Genomic DNA, 22,642 nt, shown 5'->3' on the forward strand with positions numbered 1-22,642 from the left:
CGAGCACTGCCGGCATCGGCCACCACCGGCCACTTCTGCGCCGCTCTTCTGTGTCCTCACCCAAAACGGGGCGACGTGCTCCTGTTTGACGTGTCTAGCACGAAACTCACGGCGCGCATCACTCAGCCACGGCTTGACCATGATGGCTGCTGGCTCGATTCACATGGTCCGTGGCATTGGGTGCTTCAGCCTGATCTGAGCAGCTATCCTCAGGACTGGGTTCATTTATTGCAGCAATCCAGTAGTTGGTTGGTTTGGTTTGGGCTCCGCATGTTACACATGCCAGAAACCATGGCTAGGAAAATGGGCTTTCTGCTCCCGTGTGCTGTACAAACCCTGCCAACTGCAGCTTGGTGCAACTTAGGGTGTGGAAGCAGCCTGATGGCGCTTTCCCTTCAGCAGCGGACTGCAGAGGGGCTCTCGGTTCCCTCAGACCTCCTCCTGGAATCGCCTCTCCCCACAGGAAACTTTTCTCTCTCTCTCTCTCTCTCTCTCTCTCTCTCTCTCTCTCGGCCCCACAGCCCCAAAGGAAGCAGCAGAGGAAGGTTTCCTACCAAAAGTTTATTAAGAAAACAACAGAACAAAAGTGGGCATGAGCCCTCCATCCAAGCCAGTCTGGAATGGGCAGAAGAGACCTCCTCTCCCCTGCAAAGGGGCTGTACCAAGGCTGGGGGGCACTGGGCGCAGATCCCATCGAAAGGGAAGACGGCTGGGCTCTTCCGCCCTCCACACATCAGCCCTGCAGCAAGCCGGTACTCCCGCTCGCAGTCCCTGTACATGGCCCCATGGGGGCACTCAGCCCCCCCCACGTCGGCAGGAAACTCTTCCCATGGGGAGGGAGCTCTTTGGGAAAGCGTCTCTCCCCACCCACGGCACCACTCTCAGAGCACCAAGGGGAGATGCTGTGCCATGACCTTGGCCCTCCTTTTCTGCCTGCCCCTCCGCTCTCCTCCAGAAGGACTTGTCCGGCCTCCTTGCTCCCACCCTAAGAGTTGTTCTGATTCTTGACTTCTGTCTTCATGCCCCACGACAGGTGACCCCACGGCAAGAGCTGGCTTGGTTGGAAGGTGCGCTGGGTGGGGGTGGGGGTCAGTCCATGGCACATGGGGAACGAGGGACTGGGAAGTGGCATGGATGGGGAAGGGGCTGAAAACCTGAGACAACCACAGACAGACGGGCAGGGAGGTGGCCGCTTGGCCCCAGGCGGGGGCAAAGAGCAGCAATGCTGGCTTCAGGCAGAGGGCGGCACTCTGGGCGCCCGGTTGCTGCAGCTGCTCCAGCTCAGCCGGGGGAGGAGAGGCCCACTCGGGCTCCTCCGACCAGCCTCGCCTCTCCTCTCCCCCTCGCCCCAGAGGCCAGGGACCCTGCTCGTTCTAGCCTCCCTCCACAAGACCACCTGCCCAGGGGCCTCCTTCTCCACGCGTGTGCTTGCACCCACAGCACGGCCATTCCAGGTGGAGTTGAAGACGCTGCATTTATTGTTCTTGGGGTCTCCTGGAACGATGATGGTGGCGGTGGGGCAGCAGCGGTAGCAGCACAACAGCCCTGGCATGGGGCAAGGGCACGCCCTGAGGCCACCCTCCATGTTGGCAAAGAGCTGCACGGCTTCCCAGGGAAGGTGCCTGCTCAGCCCTCCTGGGCCCACCGCAGGAACGTGGGGATGTCCCTCACGGGCACGTTGCGGGTCAGGGCTTTCACCCGCAGGTTCCGGTCATCTGTCAGCAGCACCACCTCCCGGAGCAGGCGGATCGGGTCGTCTGCAAGAAGGCGGAGAGCGCCGATGGGTCCCCGCAGCTCTGCCTGGTCCTCACCGGGAGCCCGCACGGCCCAGGATCCGGGCCCCCCTCGCGGAACCCTTCTAAGGGCTTAACAATAACCATCCCCCGGGCCAGCGATGAGGCGGATTGTTACAAACCAGAGGCTGTCAGATTGTCAGGCCCCATCCACCATAATCCCCTGATCGTCTGATTCCGCCCCAGCAAGGCATAAACACTCCGAAACGCCTTCTCCGTCAAGCTGACAAGTTAAGCTGCTCAGAATTTGGCCCGACAGGCACAGGCTTGGGCTGAGCAGCGGCTGCCCCCACTTCCAGCCCCCCGGAAATGGCTCCACAACAGCCAGGAGGCAGCAGAAGGCAACGTGGGACCGGAGGGGCCCCCTCAGCCCAGCCACGTTCCAGAAAGGAGGCGGTGGGAATGCCCTGAGTCTGGGGACCAAGGACCGGCACCGAGCAATTAACGCCCCGCCTCACTCTTCCCGGCAGCCGTAAACTGCCCCCCCCGCCGCTTTCTGAAGAACGGCACCTCTCCCCCTCCAAAGCGAGCCCTGCAGCGGGGCCTGGTGGCCCCCTGGGCCCTCCTCCACCCCGCGCACCTTTCTTAGCTGGCATGAAGTCCTTGGCTCTGTCGTTGCAGTAGTGGAGGCAGCAGGAGAGAATCAGGTCATCGTTGTTCCCCTGGGCCAAAGAAGGGAAAAGAAGAGAAGAGGCTGAGCTTCCGGGCAGGCAGAGGAAAAGCCATTCTTCTTCCTCGAGAGGGGAGATGGCGCGGCCTGACGCTTTGGCACGTTACGAACGACATTTTGACCCACGCTGCCTCTCATCAAGGGACAGCCGAGTGGCCTGCTGGGGGTGGCTCCTGATCTCACGGGTGAAAGCTGCTGCTCCTGGTTAGGGGCCCATCCAAGGCACGCCCCAGGCCTCACCCCGGCCTCACCCCCCAAGCAAGAGTGAGCCGTGCGGGATGCAGCGGCCCAGCAAGAGCCGAAGGGAGCAGGGCGCAGCTGCCCACGGAAATCGAAGGCAGAGCCTGCCGGGTGGGGCCCAACTCAACTCTCGCTGGTGCAGCAGCAGGGAAGCCCCACTGCTGGCGAGGAGCAGAGGGCTTCCCACCAATTCCCAGGGTCACGGGGTGACCCTTTGACACACCCCAAGGACAGCCCTGAGCTTCCAGGGTGTACTTGGAAGAATTCCTGCTCCGGGGCAGAGCAGAGGCCCCTCAGAAGAAGCTGGTCTTGATCTGCCCCTTGGGAATGAGAGCAGGGGGTCCCACTGAACCCCCCAACGAATGGGAACAGCTTCTTTGTTGCCCTTCTCCTGGCCTCCAGCTGAAGGCAACTTCCTTGCCATTTAAACCCAGTTTCTTGCCTTGTCTTCCGGAGCGACCCCGAATGTTTCCACCTCGTCTTCTAACGACACTGAAGGCAGTTATCGGGTCCCCCGAAGACTTTCCTTCTCCAGCTAAATCTACCCAGTGCCTCCAATGTTTTTTCCCTCCAGGCCCCACCACCTTGGTTCAATCCTTTGGGTATGCTCTAGTTTCTCCTTGACCTTCCAAAAAGGTGACGCCCAGACACAATATTCTAGGTGTGGTCTGACCAGCCCAGTACAGAGGAACAACAGACCCTCTTGATCTTGATGCTACGCTTCTGATGATGCAGCCTAGAATTGCATTTGCTTTTTTTGCAGCAGCATCACACTTCGGGCTCTTGTTCAAGGCGTGATCCAGCAAGGCACCCAAATCCTTCTTTCATGTACTCCACACAACCCTGCCATCCTGAACTCACGCCTTCATATTTTCTATACAAATGAAGGACCTCAGTTTGTCCCTGTTGCAATTCCCCTTACTTGTTTCTGCCCACTGTCCAAACCCCCCGGAATCTTGACAATGACCTTTGAGGAGCTTGCTATCCTCCATCTTTGTGCTGTGTGCAAATGTGACAACTGTATTTCCTTACCCTTCATTCAAGTCATTCATCGCTATAGTGAACAGTGCAGGGCTCTTCAACCCTTCCCTCCAGCCAATGCAGAATCTAGGTTTAGCAGTTCGGCCTAGGGCCTTCTGCACACAGAGCAAGGTTCTTCCCTCGGGCCATCGGTGGCTACCCCATTCCCACAGCCTGGCTTCTGCCTGCCTGCCTGGCAGCTCCAGGTATCTTTTGAATTGGAGGTTCCTACTCAAGGCAGCCATTCAAGGGTCTTCCGCCCCTTTTCCCACCGTGCCAAGCTCCCAGGTACCTGCTGCCGGGAAATGTCCTCGCTGCGGAAGGAGATGGACTCCAGCTCGTTGCCCCGGCTGGTCAGGGCCCGGATGTAGCTGTCGCGTTTCTCAAAGCAGGCCTCCAGGAAGTCCACGGCCTTGCGGGCGCGCTCCTGCAGCGGGCGCGTATAGCCCCCAACTCGGTGCTCTGATTCGGGGCCTTTGGCCAGCCCGTCCAACTCATTGATGACTGGCAAGAGGAGAGAGCGGGAGGGAGGATCTGCGTTCACGTCTCACTTCCCTCCCGCCCCGGCAGCCCTAAGGCGAGGGGGTCCTGAGGCCAAGCGGCCGTTCCAGGGGCGGGGAGCAGCAGCGAGAGGAAGAGGGAACGGGGCTGGCCTCTGGAGAAGGGAGGCGAGGGGCCTTCAGGAGGGCCTGATGTGTAAGGGGGGGCAATCCAAGGGGCCCGGGCGCGTCGGACAAAACCAAGGGCCTAAGCGACCCTGCTGCGCCCACGGGGAGCCTGTTGGGCCCCCCCGAGATGGCGAGGCCGCCTGCCCTCGCTGGCAGTCTGGCCAAGAGCTGAGATCAAGTGGGAACTATGCGCTCCTTGGGGGCGGGGCCGCCCCTCCCGCTTCTGGGGCCAGTGATGCTGCCCCTCCTGGGACGGCTTCCACAGGGTTGTCCCCCCACTCCGCAGTTCCCAGCCAAGGCACGGCGGCCCGCTTCTGAGCGCGGGAGGGAGCGCCGCGCACGGGACATCAAACGGCCCCGAAAACGGGAGAAGCGGGCACTGCATCTGAAGTCTGTTCGGCAGCCGCGTCCAAGCCAAACAGCCTTCAAAGGGAGGTTTGTTTGCGCTCCTGCCCAGGCTGGCTTCTCCACAGCGGGGTCGAGTTGAGGGGACACGGAGGAGCGGGGGAAGAGCTGGGGAAGGCGGCCTCCGCGGGCGGGCGGGCGGGCGGGCAGCGGCCAGGCTTCGGCTCTCGGCCGCCCAGCCCGCCTGCTGGCAATACATGGAGCCCTGAGCCGGCACCCAGGCGCGGGGAGGAGGCACGGGGAGCACGGATCCTCCCGCAAGGGGCCTGGGCTGGGCTGGCTGCCTGGCAGGGGGCAGCGCCGGGGGCAGAGTGGCCGCCGGGAAAGGAACCCAACCGCTGCAGGGAGCTCTGCCTGGAGCAGCCTGGGAAGAGGAGTGCCGGGGAGCCCCGGGCAGGGATCAAGGCAGGGGAGGCCACGCTCCCCACCCCAGGAGCTCCCCCCGCCAGGCAGGGGCTGCCTGCAGACCAGCCGGGGGAGTGCCTCGTCCCCACAGACAGAGCTTCCTGCCTCCCGCGAGAATGGCCGAAGCCCAGTTCCCTTCGCACTTCAGGGGAGGGAGCGGGACAGGAGGGTGCCCGGCGCTTACCCCCCCAGCTGCAGACCACCCAGCAGCAGGCTGTTATCTGCCCAGGCCGGGTGTTTACCACTAACAGGAGCCAGCTCTGCTGAGTCGTTGGACTGCAGCTTTATAAGGAGAGAAGGGAGAGCCGAGCCAGCGGCAGGCCACGGGCTGGGTGCCCCGCCTGGCTCAAGCCCTCCCCTCCGGACAGCTCCTGCAGAGGGAGCCAGCCCAAGGAGGTCTCTGCCCAGCTGCAGTCAGCCCGGGGTGCCTAGCAGGAAGGGGTCCAACCCTGCCCGTCTTTCGGCTTTAGCATCTCACGAGGCCTGCCAGCCCACCACGCCCCACGCTGCTCCCGCAGTGGCCAAGTGGAGGCCCTCTGGAGGAGTCACCGGGGAGGACGGTTCAGGCAAGGGTGCTCGGAGCAGGGGAGACGGCAGGTTCCCTTAACAGCCAGCTCCGCAGGCTGACTTTGCACCCCACGTGCTCTCTGGCCTAAGGAAGGAGGGTCGGACGCCGGGAGAGACGGGCAGCTCTGGAGCTGAGGGTGCCCAGGATAGCGGGGCGGCTGCTAAGGCCACTGGGAGAATTAAACCTCTCCCCGCGGTGCAAGTCAAACAAGGGTTGGACGAAGCAGCGCCACTGGAGTGGGGAGCACTAACCTGTCCACCAAGGTTGTGGCAGCGAAAAATATGGGTGATGGCGCTGCTGCACCTCCTTTCGAGTTTAACAGGCAGGAGCTCGTTGTGCACGCGCACGCTGAGCGACCATGCCAGGAGGATTGTGGATAAGCAGGGCGAGCTCCTGGAGGCATCGGGACGCCTACCACTTGGGGACATGACCTGTGTGTGCCTGGTGTGGGACTGGGCCCCCTGCCGACTTACCAATCAGGGGCACCACGAGGATGAACTGCCTGCAGTCCAGAAGCTTGGCGAGGCTGCCCAGGTGGTCAATGAAGCCGTTGGTGTCCGGGACCAGGAACACGGGGCGGATCTCCAGCTCCATCTGCCTCACCTGGGCCTGGTCCTTTAGCACCGCCTGCAGGAGTTGTGGGGGAGGAGGCGCGTTTGAGGTGGGGAGGAGCACGTGAGCCGCCGTGGTCTCTCGGGGAACGCACGATGCAGGAGGCTGGAGCACGAGCCCCTTTACCCTTATCCAGACGGGACAAGAACTGGCTGGGAATGATGGGAGTTGTAGTGCTCCAGAATTGGAGGGTCCCAGGTTGGGGAATACCGATCTGCCCTCTCCTTCCTGAAACCTGGAGGGTGCTCTTGCTGGTTGTGCTGGCTCTAGCGTAAAGTACTCCTGTGAAGCCCCCGAGACCCTCAGTTCTGAGTTGGGCTGGGAATCCCCGGGCAGCAGAGATCAGACTCGTGACTCACCGCCCCCCAACCCGGGGGCTTGCAAGGTGGCTCTGGCGATGAGTGCCTGCCGGCTGTTTCGTTGGTGGCTTTGTGAGGATCGTGAACAGGCTGGCCTTTTCACTGTTTTAGGGCTCCTTGCGCCCCAAGTAACCCACAGATGGGCTGCCTGGCACGCGTGGGGGGAGTCGAGATACTGTGCGTTTTCATGTTCCTATGGGCAGGAACATGCCGCGTGCACACGTGTTGAAAGAAAAGACACGGCACGCTCCCAGGCGTCTGCATCAGCCGGCTCATTCCATCGCCACGGTGGACAGCTATTCCTCTGGGATGGGCTGAGGAGACTGGCTAGAAGGCCTCCGTGTCCCTTCCAATCCCAGGATGCTACAGTGGCCGCTCGCCCAGCCCCGGCACGCCTTCCTCTCCGGGGACTCCTCTGTGGGTGCCGCGACCCATGTGCCCAATGCCCTTCCAAGGCTCTTGGCCCGACTCCTGGGCTCCTGGCGCTGGAAGCGAGGTCCGTGCTGGCCGTCACGTCCCATCCTGCTCCCCTGGGCTGGCCGAAGAGAGGACGACAGGATGCGAGCGGCTGCGGGGACGGTGCCAAGTCTCCCTCCCCCGCCGCAAGGTCCAGCTCGAGGAGCCGGGGGAAGCTGGCCTCAGGAGAAGGCCGTTTGCCCTGGCAGTGGCTGGCTGAGGGTGCGAAGACAGGGGGGTCCGAATGCCTGGACGGAGGTCAGAACCCTCCCGCGAAGGGGGCAGAAGCCGCAGAGTGTGTGCAGAACCGCTGCGTTCCTCTCAGGCCTCCTGAGCAGGTGGGGCCCGGCTGACGCCTTCCCCTTCCCCTGGGAGGCCGGGAGGCGGCCAGCGGGCAGCAGATCTCAACGTGTCCGCTGCCCGGTAGGACTCGTCTGCCACCAGCGCTGTGGAGCCGCCGGGTGGGGGTGCCCTTCCGCTGCTGGCAGGTGCGCAGCTGTGCACGGGCGCTGGCTCATTGTTTCCCAGCGAGGGGCCAGCCGGCCAGGGCTAAATTTAGACCGCAGCCTCTCCCGGCCCCGCGGCTGCGGGAGAGTGCTGGGCCTGAGCGCAGGAGCTCCCAGGGGAGGGACTGCCCCCGCTGCAGTGCCCAGAAAAGAATAGGGCCTGCTCAGAGGAAGGCATTGTTATGCTTCAGGTGGGGATGTTTTCTCCGCGCAGGAAATGCCGCTTCTCTCGCCTCTAAGCAGGCCGGGCAGCCTCGGCAGCATCTGGGGGCTGGGGCGGGGGACAAGGTCCTCCCCTGTTCCTGGCTGGATCCAGGCTTGCCGGCCTGCCAGGATGGTGGCTGGAGGCCAGGGAGGCCTTCTCAGCACCCCGAGCCCTGAGGTGGCCTACGCAGCCAGAGGTTGCGAGAGCCCCTCCGTTCCAGCAGACCGGCTGCCTGGTCACCCGAGGGGGCAGAAGCCGGCCCTAGGCAAGCCCTTTTCCCTGCTGGTTTCAGCAGAGGGCCCGGGCTGAGAGGAACCTCCTGCCTGGAGCAAATCCCCGCCAGCCCAGGTGCCCCAATTTTCAGCTTGCAAGCGCAACCCCTGTAAGGTGCAGAAATGCCGGAGCTGAGCTGGGAACAAGGGTGGGAAAGGGCTGCGGGAGCGCAAGTGAAAGGGGGCACGTGCTTGTGTCCCTGGGCTGAGGAAACTGCCTCCTCTGGGACCAGTACAAGGACGAAAGGGGTCTGGAGGCCAAATCCTGCGCAGAACGGCTGGAGGAACCGGGCACGCGTAGCTCAACGAAGAGAAGATGGAGGGGAGACAGGATCGCCGTCTTCCCAGCCTTGAGGGGCTGCCCCAGGGAGGAGGGCCTGGGCTGATTCTCCAGCGCCCCGGAGTGCAGGGCGAGGAGCAACAGGCGGAAGTTCATCGGAGGGAGATCGGCCATGGAACAGAGTTGTGGGTGCTCCACCGCTGGAGGCTTTCAAGAAAAGACTGGACAACCGTTTGTCCGGGATGGTCTGGGGACTCCTGCCTTGGGCGGGGGTTGGACTAGAAGACCTCCAAGGCCCCTTCCCTCCCGAGGATTCTATGACTCCACGACCAGCACACCTCACTTGCGCTGCAGGCTGGGCCCTCTGCTGCCACCAGACTGGGGAAGGGGCCCCCGAGGCCCCCACCCTTGTCCTTTTCCCTCTCGCCCCTGCAGGCCGGGCCCTCCGCTTGCCAGAGAACCCAGGCGCTGTCCTGCTGGCAGGCAGCAGGGCTCTCGCTGTGGCTGCAGCAGGCAACGGTGGGCCTGGAGAGCGAAGAGCGGCGGTGGTTCTGGGCCCGCAGCCAACAGCCGGCGGGTACACATGTGCACGCTCTCCCAGTAGGGCCTTCAGCGGCCCTGTTTTACAACCACTTCGGCACAGACTCCAGAGTTCACGCATATGGCTAGACAGATGTGTTTGGCTTGCGTTCAAGGCTGGGAAAGGAAGAGTTATGGAAGCGAGAGGGCCCTGGGCACTGCTGAGGGGGAAGGGGAGGGGGATTTTCCCTTGGCTGTCGGGAACCAGTGGGCCGGCAGGGCCGAGAGGCGAGCCAGGAGCCCACACGTGGGACGTGCTCCTCGGGTCCGGCCCAGAGAGGCTTCCCAGGACATGTCTGTCGCGACACCCCGGGCAGCGGCAGGAGGATCAAGCGGGCTGGCCTGTCTCTGCGAGGACCACGGTGTGAACCTGGCTTCCCTCACGCCACGGGGCAGGCGGATGCTGGGGGCTGCTCAGTGCGACGCCTGCCCAACCAAGGAGCCACTTAGGAGAGAAAGGGGACGGGCCTTCGCACGATCCCGGAGCGACTGAGGCCCTGGCGCCCTGGGGCCAGCCGGGGGGCTTCACAGAGGCCGGGGTCCCGGGGCATGGAGCACAAGGCGCCGAAGCTGCCGGCCCGCCTCAGGAGGCCCCGCATCCTGGCACCGGGGGCTGTGTGTGTCTCAGCCCTCTTCCTGGGGGCCTCCTGGTGAGAAGCGCTGGGTCGGCCCAACAGCCCCCTCCTCCCTTGGCAGGGCCGCACAGACCTGGATCTTGTCCTGCCGGCGCTGCTGCTCGGCCACCTTCCTGGCCAGCGCTTGCTTCTTGGCCCGCAGCTCCCTGATGTCCAGCTCGCCACCGCTGCCTTCCGCCTCTGAGTCGTCCCGCAAGGCCTCCATCTGGACGTCGTCCTCCTTCATGCAGATTGGGCAGGGAAGCGAAAACGGAGGAGAAGCACCATGGCAACCAGCACAACACTGAAAACGAATAGTCTGCCCAGCGCTTTTGACAAATGCCTTCCCACCATGGATCCTGGGAGTGTCAGCACATGTTCCTGGCTGGAGATTGCACAACCTCCAGGAGATTTTGGAAGCGGGGCTTACGCTCAGTGGACCCCCTGCCCTAAATGGAGGGGAGGCGCCACAAGTCTGTGTGCCAACCAAGCCTCTTCACCCCCAGCTCCTACGTGGCTCGCACAGGCAGGGGCCCCTGGAACCACCCCACACCACCCGCGCAGCAGAATAGTTCTGAGGGCAACATGGTGTGTCCAGACCAAAGAAGACTGTCGAAAGATCCCCCCTGGGCTCCAGGAGCCTGGGACCCTGGGCCAAGCGGATTCCGCAGCCCCTGCACGGTCCTCCCCAAGGCAGACTGGGCCTTGCAAAGTGGCTGCTGGGGGCGCTGAGCACACGCTCCCTCGCACACACACTCACACTCAGCCTGCCGAGAACCCCGGGCTACAGGAACAAGCTGGGGCAGAAAAACAAGAGGAGAAATTCCTTAATCACATCAGGATGTGAGAGAGGCGGGGGGGGCAGGGCGAGGGGGGAGAAAACCAGCACAGTCCCTCTTCCTGTACGTGTGCTGGAGGCTGCTGTGCAGCCTGCTCTCCCATCTCCCCCCAAACTCGATCCTGAGCCTGAACCCTAACCCCCCCACCCTGCTCCCCCTTCCCTCCCTCCCACCCCCTTCCTGCTGGGCCTGAGCTCCACATTATTAAAACTATGCCCCCACCCACCCCCGAACTGTATTTGCAAAGCGCATCTGGAACTCATCGCTGTTACCAAGAGAAGCGATTGGGTGGGACTGGCAGGAAAGGGCACCAGCGCTCGGTGCGCTCAGGGGACGCCATGCAGAGACCCCCACTATAAATAGCGGGAGAGTGCAGGCCAGGCCAGGCCAGGCCAGGCCAGCCCCCCCGGGCAACTGCTCCTCCTGCCGTGCGCACCCCCCTTCCTGCCACTACCTGATCTTCCAGTTGTTTTCCCTCCTGGCTGGCCGCCGCTTCCTTTCCCATGGCGTCTGGGACGGGGGCCACTGACACATACTTTCCACCCTTGAATGCCAGCAATGGCTCTTCTTGGCCACAGAGGGCTTCCAGGAAATACTTCAACACCGTGACCCTCTTGCAGTCGGCCGCAATAACCTACAAAATCAGGGTTGGGAAAGGCAGAAGAGAAGGGAAGGGAAGGGAAGGGAAGGGAAGGGAAGGGAAGGGAAGGGAAGGGAAGGGAAGGGAAGGGAAGGGAAGGGAAGGGAAGAGGGAGAGACATTGCACCCCCACCGTTAGAGCACCTCGAGGCTGCTGTGGAGAGGGCAAACCCAGCAGCCCCGCGTCCGGGATCCCCTGCGCTTCTCCCTCCATGGCCAGCCCAGAGACCCCAGGAATCTACTTCTCCCCATAGCTGCAGATGGGTCCCTGCCAGGACAGGGGGAGAGCCCAGCCCGCCCCCTCCCCAGCACCTGCCCTCAAGGCTGGAGCTCTATGGCTGGGAAAGAGCACCCACCCCGCTCAGAGACCCCTTTCTGCAAAGGGCCTCTGACCAAGCTCGGTTTAAAAATGCACTGAGACACCCAATGCACCCACTACAATAAGGCCCTGCCCTGCTGCGGGTGTGTGCGCATGGGGGGGAGGCCAGGGAGGCACCAGGAGGACCCACCCGTCTGCCTCTGCAGGAACAAGACCCTGCCGGGGACAGGATTGCCCACAGCAGCCCCAAGAGGACAGCTGGCTGAGGAGGCGCTCCTGGCATGGGGGAGCTGGGGAACGTTCTGGAGAAGAGACTCCAAAGCAGGGGTGTGTGCCTGTGTGCCAGTGCCGCCCCCCCAGCTCCTTTTCTTTCTGGGACCCCCAGCGGCCTTCTGATTCTGCAGGGCACCAAGGAGCATGGAAGGAACTGTCTGAAAGTGGTGCGGCACGGCGCCCCAATTCCTTTTTCTGCAATGCCGTGAAATTCTACCTTCTGCCTTGTATCTCCCACCCTCAGGTTCTTCTCCCCCTTCACGAGGAACCCCCCCCCATTTTTTCCACACCAGGCCTCCTACATCTCCTTGCTCCCCTCTTCCAAATCTAAGGACCCCTTCAGGCTATGACCTGCATGTTTTCCAGGTCCACAGATGCTTTTTCAGAGCGGGACTCACATGCTCAATATGGCCCCACCGCTGGTTTGCATAAAGTCCTTGCAACACGCAGAGGTCGCCTCTTTTACAGCAGCAGCAAGATTTTTCTGATCACTGCCAGCCGAGGTCCCCCTTTGCTGTGCTTCCTCGCTTGCCACCTGAATTCCCATTTCTCCCCTCCGCCCTTTTTGGGAAAGTTCTTCCATGAACTAGTCCAACCCCTTTTTAAGCCGTCTAAACTGGTGACCATCACCAGGTCCCACCATTTCCCTCTGCCTCGTGTCCAGATGTGACTGCCCATGTTTGGCCGAGTGGTTCCAAGCTCCACCCGAGAGCAGAAGACCCTCAGCCAGCAGGGGCTCCCACCACTCGCCTTGCCAATCTCACGGCCCCTGGACCGCGAGGTCCTCCAAGGAGCAAGAGCGCAGCCTGCCGGTCAGCAGGAACAAACGGGGGAGGCCCGTCACCCCTGCACACAGCCTCCCGTCCTCCCTCGGGGCCTGGGCGACAGAGGCTGCGCTGCTGAGTGAGTCACAGTGGTCAGGAGCACTGGCAAAGCAGCTCCGGGGTGGCCAGCAAAGGATGTCGCTGGGCTCTTCCCTCTCCGCTGCCAGCTTCCTCTCTGCGTGCAAGCCGGAGCTGCCAGGCATGTGGCGCATTGTTGCCTGACCCCACCATCACCCCAACCTCGTGCTCCTCCCTCCCGGCTCCTGCAGGAAGCAAGAGACGCTCCATGCTGCAAGGCTGGACCCCAGCCTCCCTGTGACCAGGCCACTGTGTCTGTGACATGCACACACTCACACGCACGCACACACACACGGGCTGGCCTGCCTTAAAAGGCTGAGGTAAGGAAAGCTATTTTTATATGGCACATTTCCTATTGCGTTTTGAGATTATCTCCCATTTTGATGCTGCAGTTGTCAAGGCCACATTCAAAACAGCACCAGCAACAATCATAAAAGCAATATGATCGAGTTCCTCTGAAAAAAAGCAGCAGCAGCAGCCGGGATGGGGGTGGGGGTGGGGGTAGGTTGAACTCAGGGACCTAAAACAGTCTGAAGGGCTGAAACACTTGCTCAAATCAAAAGCAAAGGCTTTACCTATCCTCTGAAACTCCTCGGGAGGCAGCTGCTCTGGCCGGACTGCACGTGCGCACGCGGAGGGTGGGAGAGCAGGCCTGAGGTCCCTGAGCTGCGCCCGGGGCCAAGAGAGAGGCCGCACGCCTGGAGAGGGGCTGGGTGATGCTTGAGCCCCTCTGAAGGGCGGCCTGAGAGCGAGGATGGAGAGGAAGGGCCAAGCCTGGCATGGTGCGGCTTCACTCTGGGGCAGCGGCTCCTCAGAAGTTAAGAGGAAGCTTGATGGGTCTGAGCAGGCCCTCTTGGGCAAGAGGGATACACTGTTGGCCGGCCAGCCAGCCGGCCCATCCACAATCTCCTTGGAGCAGAAGCCAGCTGGGCAGTCTCCGCTAACTCCTGGCTGGTGCCCTGAACTAAGGCCTGGGCATCGCTCCTCAGAGAGGCCATCCTGAGGTGCCAGCCTTTACGGATCCTGCCCAGATTGGCTTCCCGAAAGGAGCTGAATTCTGCATGGGGCTCCAGCCAACTGGAGAGCCCAGCTCAAAACTCCTGGGGACTCAGAAACAACGGCCCCTCTTCTCTATGGAAGGCTCTCTCATTAGGGGTGTCCAGGGAAGGGTCTCCAGAGGGGGCCGAATCTTGTCAACTGCTGTGGCCCTTTTCGGCACCACTGGCGTCAGAAAGGGGGGATGACAGAGGGAAATCTAAGCCAGACGCATTTTGCCCAACGCATGCCCTCCCAAGAATTTCCTGCCGTGGGACCAAGGCTGCTCTGTGGGGTGACTGCCGTCCTCTACCGGGAACCGAAGAACCGGCAGGTCTTCTTCCCCCGCCTTGGGCAGGATTCACCGAGCGTGTAACAGAGGCCCACCCGGTGAAGCAGAGCTCGCCTCTTCATGGGCCAGCCTGTTCTAGCGGCCAACAAATCATACAGTCAAAGAGTCAGAAGGTGCCGGTGGCTCTTCCAAGAGCCACCTGTACCCCCACTCCATGCCTGTTGCACCGACTGTGCCCAAACAGGTCCCCCCTGTGCATCTTGCAGGCACTGAAAACCAGGTTCCTGGGAACTTCAGCATCTCCTTTTAAACCAAGTTTGGCCTCTGTGGGTAACACCCCAGGAGCCAGAGAGGGAGATGAAGAAGTTTGCCAGTGTCGAAGGTGACCAGGCGGGGGAAACGGGTCTTCAGTCTCTTTTCCTTCTCCGACCAGAGAGGTCAGACTGACGCAAAACAGCAGACCGCCGACTTGTGCAACGGGCGCGCTTCCCTTCCTGGCCCGGAATTTCCTTGGTGCGGAAGGCGCAGCGCAAAGCGCGGCCTGACTGGAGAAACTCCCCAGGACGGCTCAGGCCTCTGCCCTGGGCTGCCCAGCTGCTCCGCAGGAGGCGCTGGGCGTCTCTCAGGGGACGACGGTCTTCTGGCACAGGAAAGGCTCAGCCCCTTTCAGGAGAGGGGTGCTGATGGCCGCCCAGAGAAGGGGGCCCTCTGACGCCCGGCCGGGCCCTGGTCCAGGAAGGACCATCTTCCGCTGCGGTGGCAGGTGCTTTTTACTGCCCTGGTCAAACCCTGAAAGTGCAAAGCAAGCCTGCCTGCTTGTGGGGGGAGGGTGGGGGGGCACCGAGGAAGTGCCTCTTCTGCCCAGGTGGCAGGCAGGCCTGGGCAGGGAAAGGGGGCTGAAGGCCCATGGGGGCAGACAGGAGCAGAAGGGGACAGCGAGCCTGAGCGAGCAACCCCTCTCGCTTCCTGCCAAGAGGCCTCAAGCAGCGGCTCCAGCCTCAGCGCCGAGGGGCATTTCCTAATCTGGGCATGGCCGCACCTCCCTCCCTCCCTCCCTCCCCCACCGGGCAGCGCGGTCTGCCCAAGGCACGCCTCTCCCAGGATTGCGGCCGACGGGGGCACCAATCCACCCCCTCCAGCCGCTGCCTGCTCTCCAGCAGCCCTAGAGAGAGCAGCTCAGACCCCGCCTCCCGCAACGCACCCGGCGTGATCTGGCTTTTGGCGGAACCACCGGCCAGACATGACCAGCGCTGGTGGAATTGAAGGCGGGCGGCTCCAAGAAGCTCTACGGAGACCCAGAGAGGCGGCGGCGGCATGGGCCGGGGGGGTGGGGGAGGCAGGAAAGAAATGGGGAGAGGCTTAGCTCGGGGAGTTCAAGAAGGGGTTGACGGGATCCCTCTGCTCCAAAGATCCATCCCACATTTCAAGCCGCAGCTCCACGCTCACCAGTCGGAAAGAGTCATCGGCAAAATAGCACCCCCCCGCAAATCTATGGTCTTGATCAGAATTAGCTCAGCATTTCCAAGCTCTGGAACAGAAGGGGGGGTGGGAAGGGGCTGCAGCTGGCCAGATGCAAGTTGGGTGGATTTTATTCCACTGCCCGTGGCCAGGCAGGACTGTTCCAGACAAGGCTGCTCTGATGCCAGCAGAGAGATGCGTTTTTCCAGCCGTTGTCTTTCCCGGGAGACACAGATTTTCCCTTGCTTTCCGCCAGCTCTGTTTCTCGCTTGGCCAGGAACAGCTTTCCTCCCCCAAATGCAAATACCTGCCATGGTGGCAAGAAGCTCAGGGCACAGGTTGGCGTAAAGGACTGAGCTGTGTGGACGATGCCAAGCGCAGAGCAGCAGCCCCAGCGCATGGGCTCAGAGGTTCCCTCTGGTGCTGGGCCAGAAGGACGCCCTGGGGTGTCCTGCTGCTGCTTGGCACAGGCTGCTCCATGCCAAGATGACACACGCTCTGCCTGGTACCTTCTACCAGCAGGCAGTCCCAGCTCAACAAAGGGCCACAGGGGAGGAAGTCCTCCTCAGCCACGACTCCAAAGACCAGATAGCAGGACTCTGCGGAAGGCGGCTTCCGGGTTCCCGTATTTATTCTTCGTGTCTCAATTTGCACCCCTGCCTTTCCATGAGAAGCACACAGCATAAAAAGCACACCAACAGTAGCATCAACCAGCTGAAGAGGAAGACCTTGACTGTGCCCGTGCGACATTCCAATGAAGTCGACCCCCGCAGGGTGCCCTGCCCTGGTGGAAAAGCTACCGAGCGCCCCTCGCTTTTGGGGAGGAAAGGAAGCGGGTGCCTTGGTTTAAGATTCAGTTATTGGCCGGGGGGATGGTTTATTGATGATTACAATTATTGGTGCCTCACCTATATGAACAATTCTAGGGTGTCTTGCTGTCTTTATACTGTCAACCACCAGGAGTCAACATGCTTATGGCAGCAGGCAGTAAATAAACTCTGGAGTACATTCTGTAACTTTTGGAACAGCTTCAAGGTAACCCCTCTTCCTGAGGGCCCCTTGCTTTACCCTTGGAACAACCCCACAAGGAGAGGCCGAGTGGCCCAAAGTCATCCAGGAGGCTCCATGGAAAGTGGGGACTTGAAGGCAGGTAGAAAGGAGTCATAATGATGACGATGATGACAATGGGAAGGAACTCGGGGAACAGCCCGAGCAACTGGGTGACTTTCCGGGTCTCCAGAAGGGGCATTTCACAGAGGAGAGCCTCTTCCTTGCCTTGAGAGCAGCCTGACTGCCAAGGCCTCAGAAGAACCCGCTGCTTTTCCTAACAGAGAGGAGCTACCTCTGCTAGAGAGGTGTGAAAAAGGAAGCACCCGTTAGGAGACGGGGCTGTTTCTCGACACTTAATTCATCGCCAGGCTGCACACCAGCAAGCCACCAACACGTTGCAACGTGAAGGGCAGGGAATGAGCTCCAGAGGAAAAACAAGAGCTCCCTTTCCTCCTGGCTGAAGCTCCAGGTTTATTCTGGGGGGGGGGAGGGGGGCTGCATGCAGTGGATGGGGACTGTTCTCAGCTGCATTACATAATTGATTCCTGTCCCTTAGAAGAATATTAATTTTCCCCAAGGAAAAGCCTCTAAATAAGCTCACCTTTCATTTTGGCAAGCGTGCTGGTTTCTGACATTATCCAAACTGCCTCTCAAGGAAGGCAAAATTACAAAGAAGAACCAAAATATGGCCCAGGAAGGTTAGGAACAGCAGGCCATCTTTCTGCATCCCCAATCAGCGCTCCTTTCGTGCGCAGAGGGGCGTCAGGGGCTGGGGGGATTCAGCCGGGGCTCCCCAGCTCGGGCAGCCTCTGGGGTGCGGAGAAAGGTCTTCTTGTTGCTCTTTGCAGGGCAGGCCCTACGGGCGGTTGGAGAAAACTCTCCTTGCACCTGCTTCCCTTCTGGGGACCCTGGCCTGTAGCAGCCCCCAGGTGCAACCCAGAGGCATCCCTGCTCCATCGAGGAGGCACCTCGAAGTGATTCCAGCCGAGGGAGGGCAGCGAGCTTCCAAGCGCAAGCCTGCTCGACTCTCGGGGGCTTTTCCGCTGCTACTGGCCTTGCTGGGGCCGAAGGACAGCGGAGGCTCCTCTGAGGTCCCCCTAGCGACGCTCAGGAGGGCTCCTGTGACTTCACAGCCCCCGGGCAGAATGAGAACCATAAGGGACCCAAGAAAGCCAGAAGGAACCTTTGTGCCAGAAGGAGCCACGTGAGGCAGCTGGCCTGCCTGGCTACGGAGCACGGCGGGTGAGCATGGCCAGGGTCCACGGCGGGGGAGGAACCTCTTCCCTGTGAGTTGCACGGGGACAGAAGCGCCTGCATGAAGGGGCCTGACTCCTGGAAGAGGGCGCTGCCTTCTCAGGAGAGCCTGGGTAGGTGGGCATACAGCTGCAGGCCAGGGGCCCGGCTAATATATGCAGGCGAGGGCCCTCCAGAGGCGTGGCTGCCAAGGGCCGGGCTGCCTGCTGTTCCTAAGATGGACCGGGCATTCCAACACTTGCCTAGGCTTTGCCTGCTGCCCTGCACCCTCAATATGGCCACCTGCCGGTATTTCTCACCGCCAAGGTCCCAGGGGCAGTTCCGGTCTGGCGGTTCCAGGAAGACCCGAGCATCCCCTGCTTCTTGGGAGGCTGAGCGATCAGCGGCAGGCTGGGACCCTCTCGAGCCAACAGGCCTGAGCGGCTTTGTCCTCTGGGCCGGGGAGCTGCCCCAAAGCTTAGCGAGGCCGGGAGCCAGTGGGGGCCTCGGCCTCCCCAACAGCAGACGCTGGGGAGACGGTGCACCTCAGTGGATCCAAAGGGCTCCGGAGGGGCAGGGGAGCCGCTGCCTTGGCGGGAAAGGCCCCAGGCTGTCCTTGGCAGGTGAAGTCTGCTGTCCTGACAAGAAAGCGCTTGCCAAGCCCATGCGCTCTCGCTCCCACGCACCCCAGCTGAGCCGCCTCCCTTCTGGAGCTGCTGACCACTGCCCGCCCTCACTTTCTCCATCAGACCATACCCGCTCTTCTCCTGGCACCTCTCTGATGGAGCCTCTCCTCCAGGGCAGGTTTCCAGCAAAGAGCAACTGATTCGAAGCTATTGCTGCCTCTGTGGCGGTGCCACCGTCAGAGGCTCGGTGGAGTGAACCGGCGGCATGCCTGCCAATGTCCCTTCCACGCCTTGAGCGGCCGGGAGCCTTGTGGCAAGGCCCAGACGCCCCAGAGGTGGAAAGACAGCTCGTGAGATGTGGCGGTGAGAGCTGGGCGCTTCTCAGGCTCAGGGATGGGAACTCTCTGCCATCGTGGGCAGGCGAGGGTTGGGGGAGACTCCGCCACCCTGAAGAGGGAAGAGATCGGCCGCAGCCGCTTGCTCCTGGCACCGGGAACCGTTCCCCCCTCCCCGAAGCCTCCCCTGGCCCGCAACGCCCCGGAGGATGCCGAAGGAGCCGGGTGCACAGAGACGCTCTCCAGCTCACACCTCAGCAGACCCAGGAAAGGGGGCACGGGAGGGGCCAGGGCCCCTCGCCTGCCCGTGTGGCAAGGGCTGGAGGCCGGTCGGCTCCCGAGACTGGAAGAGCCCCCTTGCTCTGCTAACTCTCGGGGGGCACCTCTGGCCACGGCCGCCAGCTCGGCCCTTGGAGGCGCGACGCGGAGCTGCATATTTTTTTAATTTGAGGTAATTATCTCCTCGGAATTACTGCACGCAGCCTTGCAGGATCCGAGGCAATTAAGAGAAGATAAATTTTGTTTCATGGAGCAAGCTGTCAAACGGATGAAGCAATTTCATTCCCCATTTGAAGTAGGAGCTTTGGGTCATGCCTGGCTTATTTGAAACGGTGCCATCACCTCAAGCGGCTGATCTTATCTGCTCCCCTCCCGCTCCCCTCCAATGGCAGGGCACTGCCGCGAGGGACGACACCTGGCTGGCCGCCAGCTCCTCCCCAGACAGTGCCGAGCAGGATGGGACCCAAAGGGGAAGCGGGGCAGGGGAGGGGGGGAGCCCAGAGCTCTCAGGGACCCGAGGACGGGCATCCGCGGCCAGGCGGGCACGGCTTCCTCTGAGCCCAGGCTGGGCTTCACACGCCCTGGGGCTGCCCCGGCCTCAGCCTCCCTTCCCGGCTGCCCGTCCCTCCCTGCCCCAGGGAGAAGGACAGGGGTGCCTCTGCAGCTTCCACCCGGCGCTCCCCCTGCCCTCCCCGGCTCGGGAGACGGAGTCTGCAACGCAGGGCTCCAGCTGAACTGCCCTGGTCATCCGGTCCTTGTTCAGGAGCAGGCAGCCTTGCCCCCAAGAGCTGGGCGGAAGGCTGGGGAGCCAAGCGGCCGGGCTAGACCATCGCCTCCACAGCGGCCTCTGACCAAGACGGCTCCTGCCAGAACCGAGGCTGCAACGACATTTCACAGCAGGCCGAACCCCAGCAGGGGGTCGAAAGGGAAGAAGGGGGGCAGGAGACTCCTCCTGCAACATCAGACTCCCCTTCGCTTTCACTTCCCAGAATACAGAAAGGGTCCCCCATTGCTCAACCTCTGTGCTGGGGCCCATGAATAAAAACGCACTTTTGGAGAAAGAAGCAAGAAATGATCACCAGGAGCACAAAGGAGGCCTTTGCCTGTTGTATCCAAGAGTGGTTGGGGAAGGCCTCGTCTAAGATGGAGCCTTCTGCTTTCTATCATGACGTGCGTTTATTTCTTAATTGTGTTTTTTAGCTGATGGCAATATTTTTCACTGGGTGGTTTGATAAATTAAAAAAACATTGCATTCCTGCCACACATCTACTTCTGATGTTCAGCTGAGACTGCCGTTGCGTAAATTGCCAGAAAAGCACCCTGCACGCATAAGGGGGAGTTCCCACAAACAATTCCTCCCTTTTTGGGTGGGAAGGGAGGACCCTGATATTTGAAGATGCCAGAAGCTTCTACAGAGAGAAAAGGGACCACCAAACAGACCACGGAGAACCGAATGTTCTTGCTTGGGACGGGACGGCCGGCGGGGAGTTGGGAAAACAGGCAGGTCCCACTTTCCGCCTGAGGTTATTGATCCTTTCGGTACCACAGCTGAAGACTCCCGGGTAGTCTGAGGGACTGAGCTTCGTCAGTCCAAATCCAGAGCTTGGTTTTGTTAGCTGAGGATTTTACCTGCTTGCGTTTAGGACGAGCGCTGAGAACCCCAGAACTAGATTAATGGGGCAGCAGAGGGGCCTGGTCTCCTCCGCAAACAGAGGGCCTGCCCCAGGGGGCCCCGGCAGCAATGAAGTTGGAGACCGGGCTGCCCTTCCCTCTTTGTGGACAGCCCCATCGTTCTCCCCACGTCAGACACCATCTGGCCTGCCTGGAGCAGTTCTGCGCGGGTCGCTTCCACAAGGGCCTCTTTGGATCTGCCAGGCCAGCAGGAAAGAGGGCTGAAAGAGAGTCCAAGGCCCCCGAGGCTGACGGCCACTCCTGTTCCCCCCAGGACAGGCTCCTAATCCAGGAGCTGTGGCGAGGGAGGAGGTGGGCTGATTCCTGCTGCCCTTTCCATCAAGGCTTCCATCCCGCTGGCCAAGGGCGGAGGGGTTTGCAGGGGGAAAGGCCCTCTCTACTGGCTGGGGGCCACGGGCCTAACCTGGAAGTTCCCTAGAGGCCGTGCCCCTTCTTCTCTTGCCAGGGCCCTCTTCTTGCTGTGGGTGCCCAAGGCTGGGATCCCCCAAAGCACAGAAGACGCTTTCCTCTTGCAGGTGCTGGCCTGGTGGAGCTCCAGGTGCCCCCTGGCAGGAAGGCAGCATTGTGTCATCACACCTGGATGGGGCTGCACAAGGGGCGCCCCTTCCCGTCCCCAGCAAGAAGCGCTCCGTTGCTGCCGGGCGACTTCCTTTCCCTGTCTACCTGCACAGCTGCTTCCTTCCTGGAGGCTTCAGCCCCCAGTGGGACGCAGGAGGCTTCTGTAGGTGCTTGGGAACAAGACGGAACAGACATCGCTTCACACCTGGCTCCGAAATTACAGAATGCTGGAGCGCAGCCAACACAAGCTGGCAGCGCCCCAGCTCCAACGGACATCAATTAAGCAGGCCGACAGCGACTTTGCTCTTCGCAACCTGCAGCGCCCCAGAACCCTTCAGCAGCCCCGGCACGAGAGACTTCCGGGGGGAGGGGAGCCCCAGATTTATCGCTCCACTCCATCTCCTCTCTGCACCGAGCCCCTCCTTCCTCCGCTTCCCTTCTGAGTTGGAGCCGCTCGCTCGGATATCTGCCCGGCCCAGCTGGAATTCTGCAGGCCTCTTTGGGCCCCGTGTGGTTGCTGGGGGAGGCCGTGCTACCCTGGCCAGCCCAGGCCCTGAGGTCCGAAAGGGGCTTGGTGGAAAGGCGGCGCTCGGCCTTGCAGCCAGACCTGCTACCTCACCAGCCTGATCAGGGCATAGAGGGTGCTCACTGGGAACCATCTCCACATCCTGCAGACCCCTTGTTCTTGGACACCTCCCAAGGGGGTAAAATCAGCCGAGGAGCCAATAAGCCTGGTGGAGAGAATTCGGATTCTGGAGTGCGTGAGGCTGGCGTGCGTGAGGCTCCGGGCAAGGGCAGGGCAGGGCAGGGCAGGGCAGGGCAGGGCAGGGCAGGGCAGGGCAGGGCAGGGCAGGGCAGGGCAGGGGAGGACGTATTTGGCAAAGGCTGACTGGCCAGGGAGGCCCACCAGGGGCCCCAGCACAGTCCGCTTTGCCATTTGCATGGGCCCAGGGAGTCACCCTGCCCACTGGCTCTCACACTTGCCCCACAAGCAGCTGCCGCAGGCTGATGGTGTCACTAGGCAGGGAAGAGCAGGGAGAACAGGAGAGCAGATCAGAGAAGCGCATTTCTCCAGGGTGTTTGCTGGGACCTGAGGGCCAGGCCAGATAAGAGAGGGCGGCAATTAAAAGCCTTTAAAAACCGACCCTTACGGGAGGGTCAGGTTTCAGCCCCCCGCCCAGAGCCAACTCAAGCACGCCTGCCAAGAGCATTAACCACTTCTCACCAAGACCAAGCTTACCCCCTTCAGCGGTGCTTCTCCTATGAAAGTCAGGCTCTGTCAGCTGCCCTGCCCACCCCCTCTGCGCCCGCAATCGTCTGCGCCTTGCCTCAAGGAGAGCACATCCGTTTCCCCTGGGGCTGCAAGGGCACAGCAGGGCAGGGACTTGCTAACCAACCAGCAGCCGCCAAAGGCTGGCAAAGGAGCGCAGCCTGCTCTGAATCCCAGCACCTGGTTAAGA

The 22,642-nt window shown here is 61.7% G+C and overlaps 1 protein-coding gene across 3 annotated transcripts in view; it reads right to left on the bottom strand.

Moving 5' to 3' along the window:
* Positions 1-542: 542 nt before the first annotated feature.
* Positions 543-22,642, bottom strand: part of SMG6 (SMG6 nonsense mediated mRNA decay factor) — a 74,356-nt gene continuing 52,256 nt past the window's right edge. For all 3 annotated transcript variants that reach the window (XM_088138657.1, XM_088138655.1, XM_088138658.1), the window contains 6 exons: positions 10,946-11,125; positions 9,747-9,893; positions 6,243-6,396; positions 4,016-4,227; positions 2,374-2,455; positions 543-1,757 (listed from right to left, as the gene is read on the bottom strand). In XM_088138657.1, the coding sequence (XP_087994783.1) occupies positions 1,627-1,757; positions 2,374-2,455; positions 4,016-4,227; positions 6,243-6,396; positions 9,747-9,893; positions 10,946-11,125 (906 nt within the window). In that variant the 3' untranslated portion in view covers positions 543-1,626. The remainder of the gene's footprint in view (positions 1,758-2,373; positions 2,456-4,015; positions 4,228-6,242; positions 6,397-9,746; positions 9,894-10,945; positions 11,126-22,642) is intronic.

The sequence above is a fragment of the Python bivittatus genome, unplaced genomic scaffold (genome assembly GCF_059951505.1).
Source record: "Python bivittatus isolate LINGU-HERP-01145 unplaced genomic scaffold, Pbiv_v1 ctg000240_np1212, whole genome shotgun sequence".
Classification (NCBI taxonomy): Eukaryota; Metazoa; Chordata; class Lepidosauria; order Squamata; family Pythonidae; genus Python; species Python bivittatus.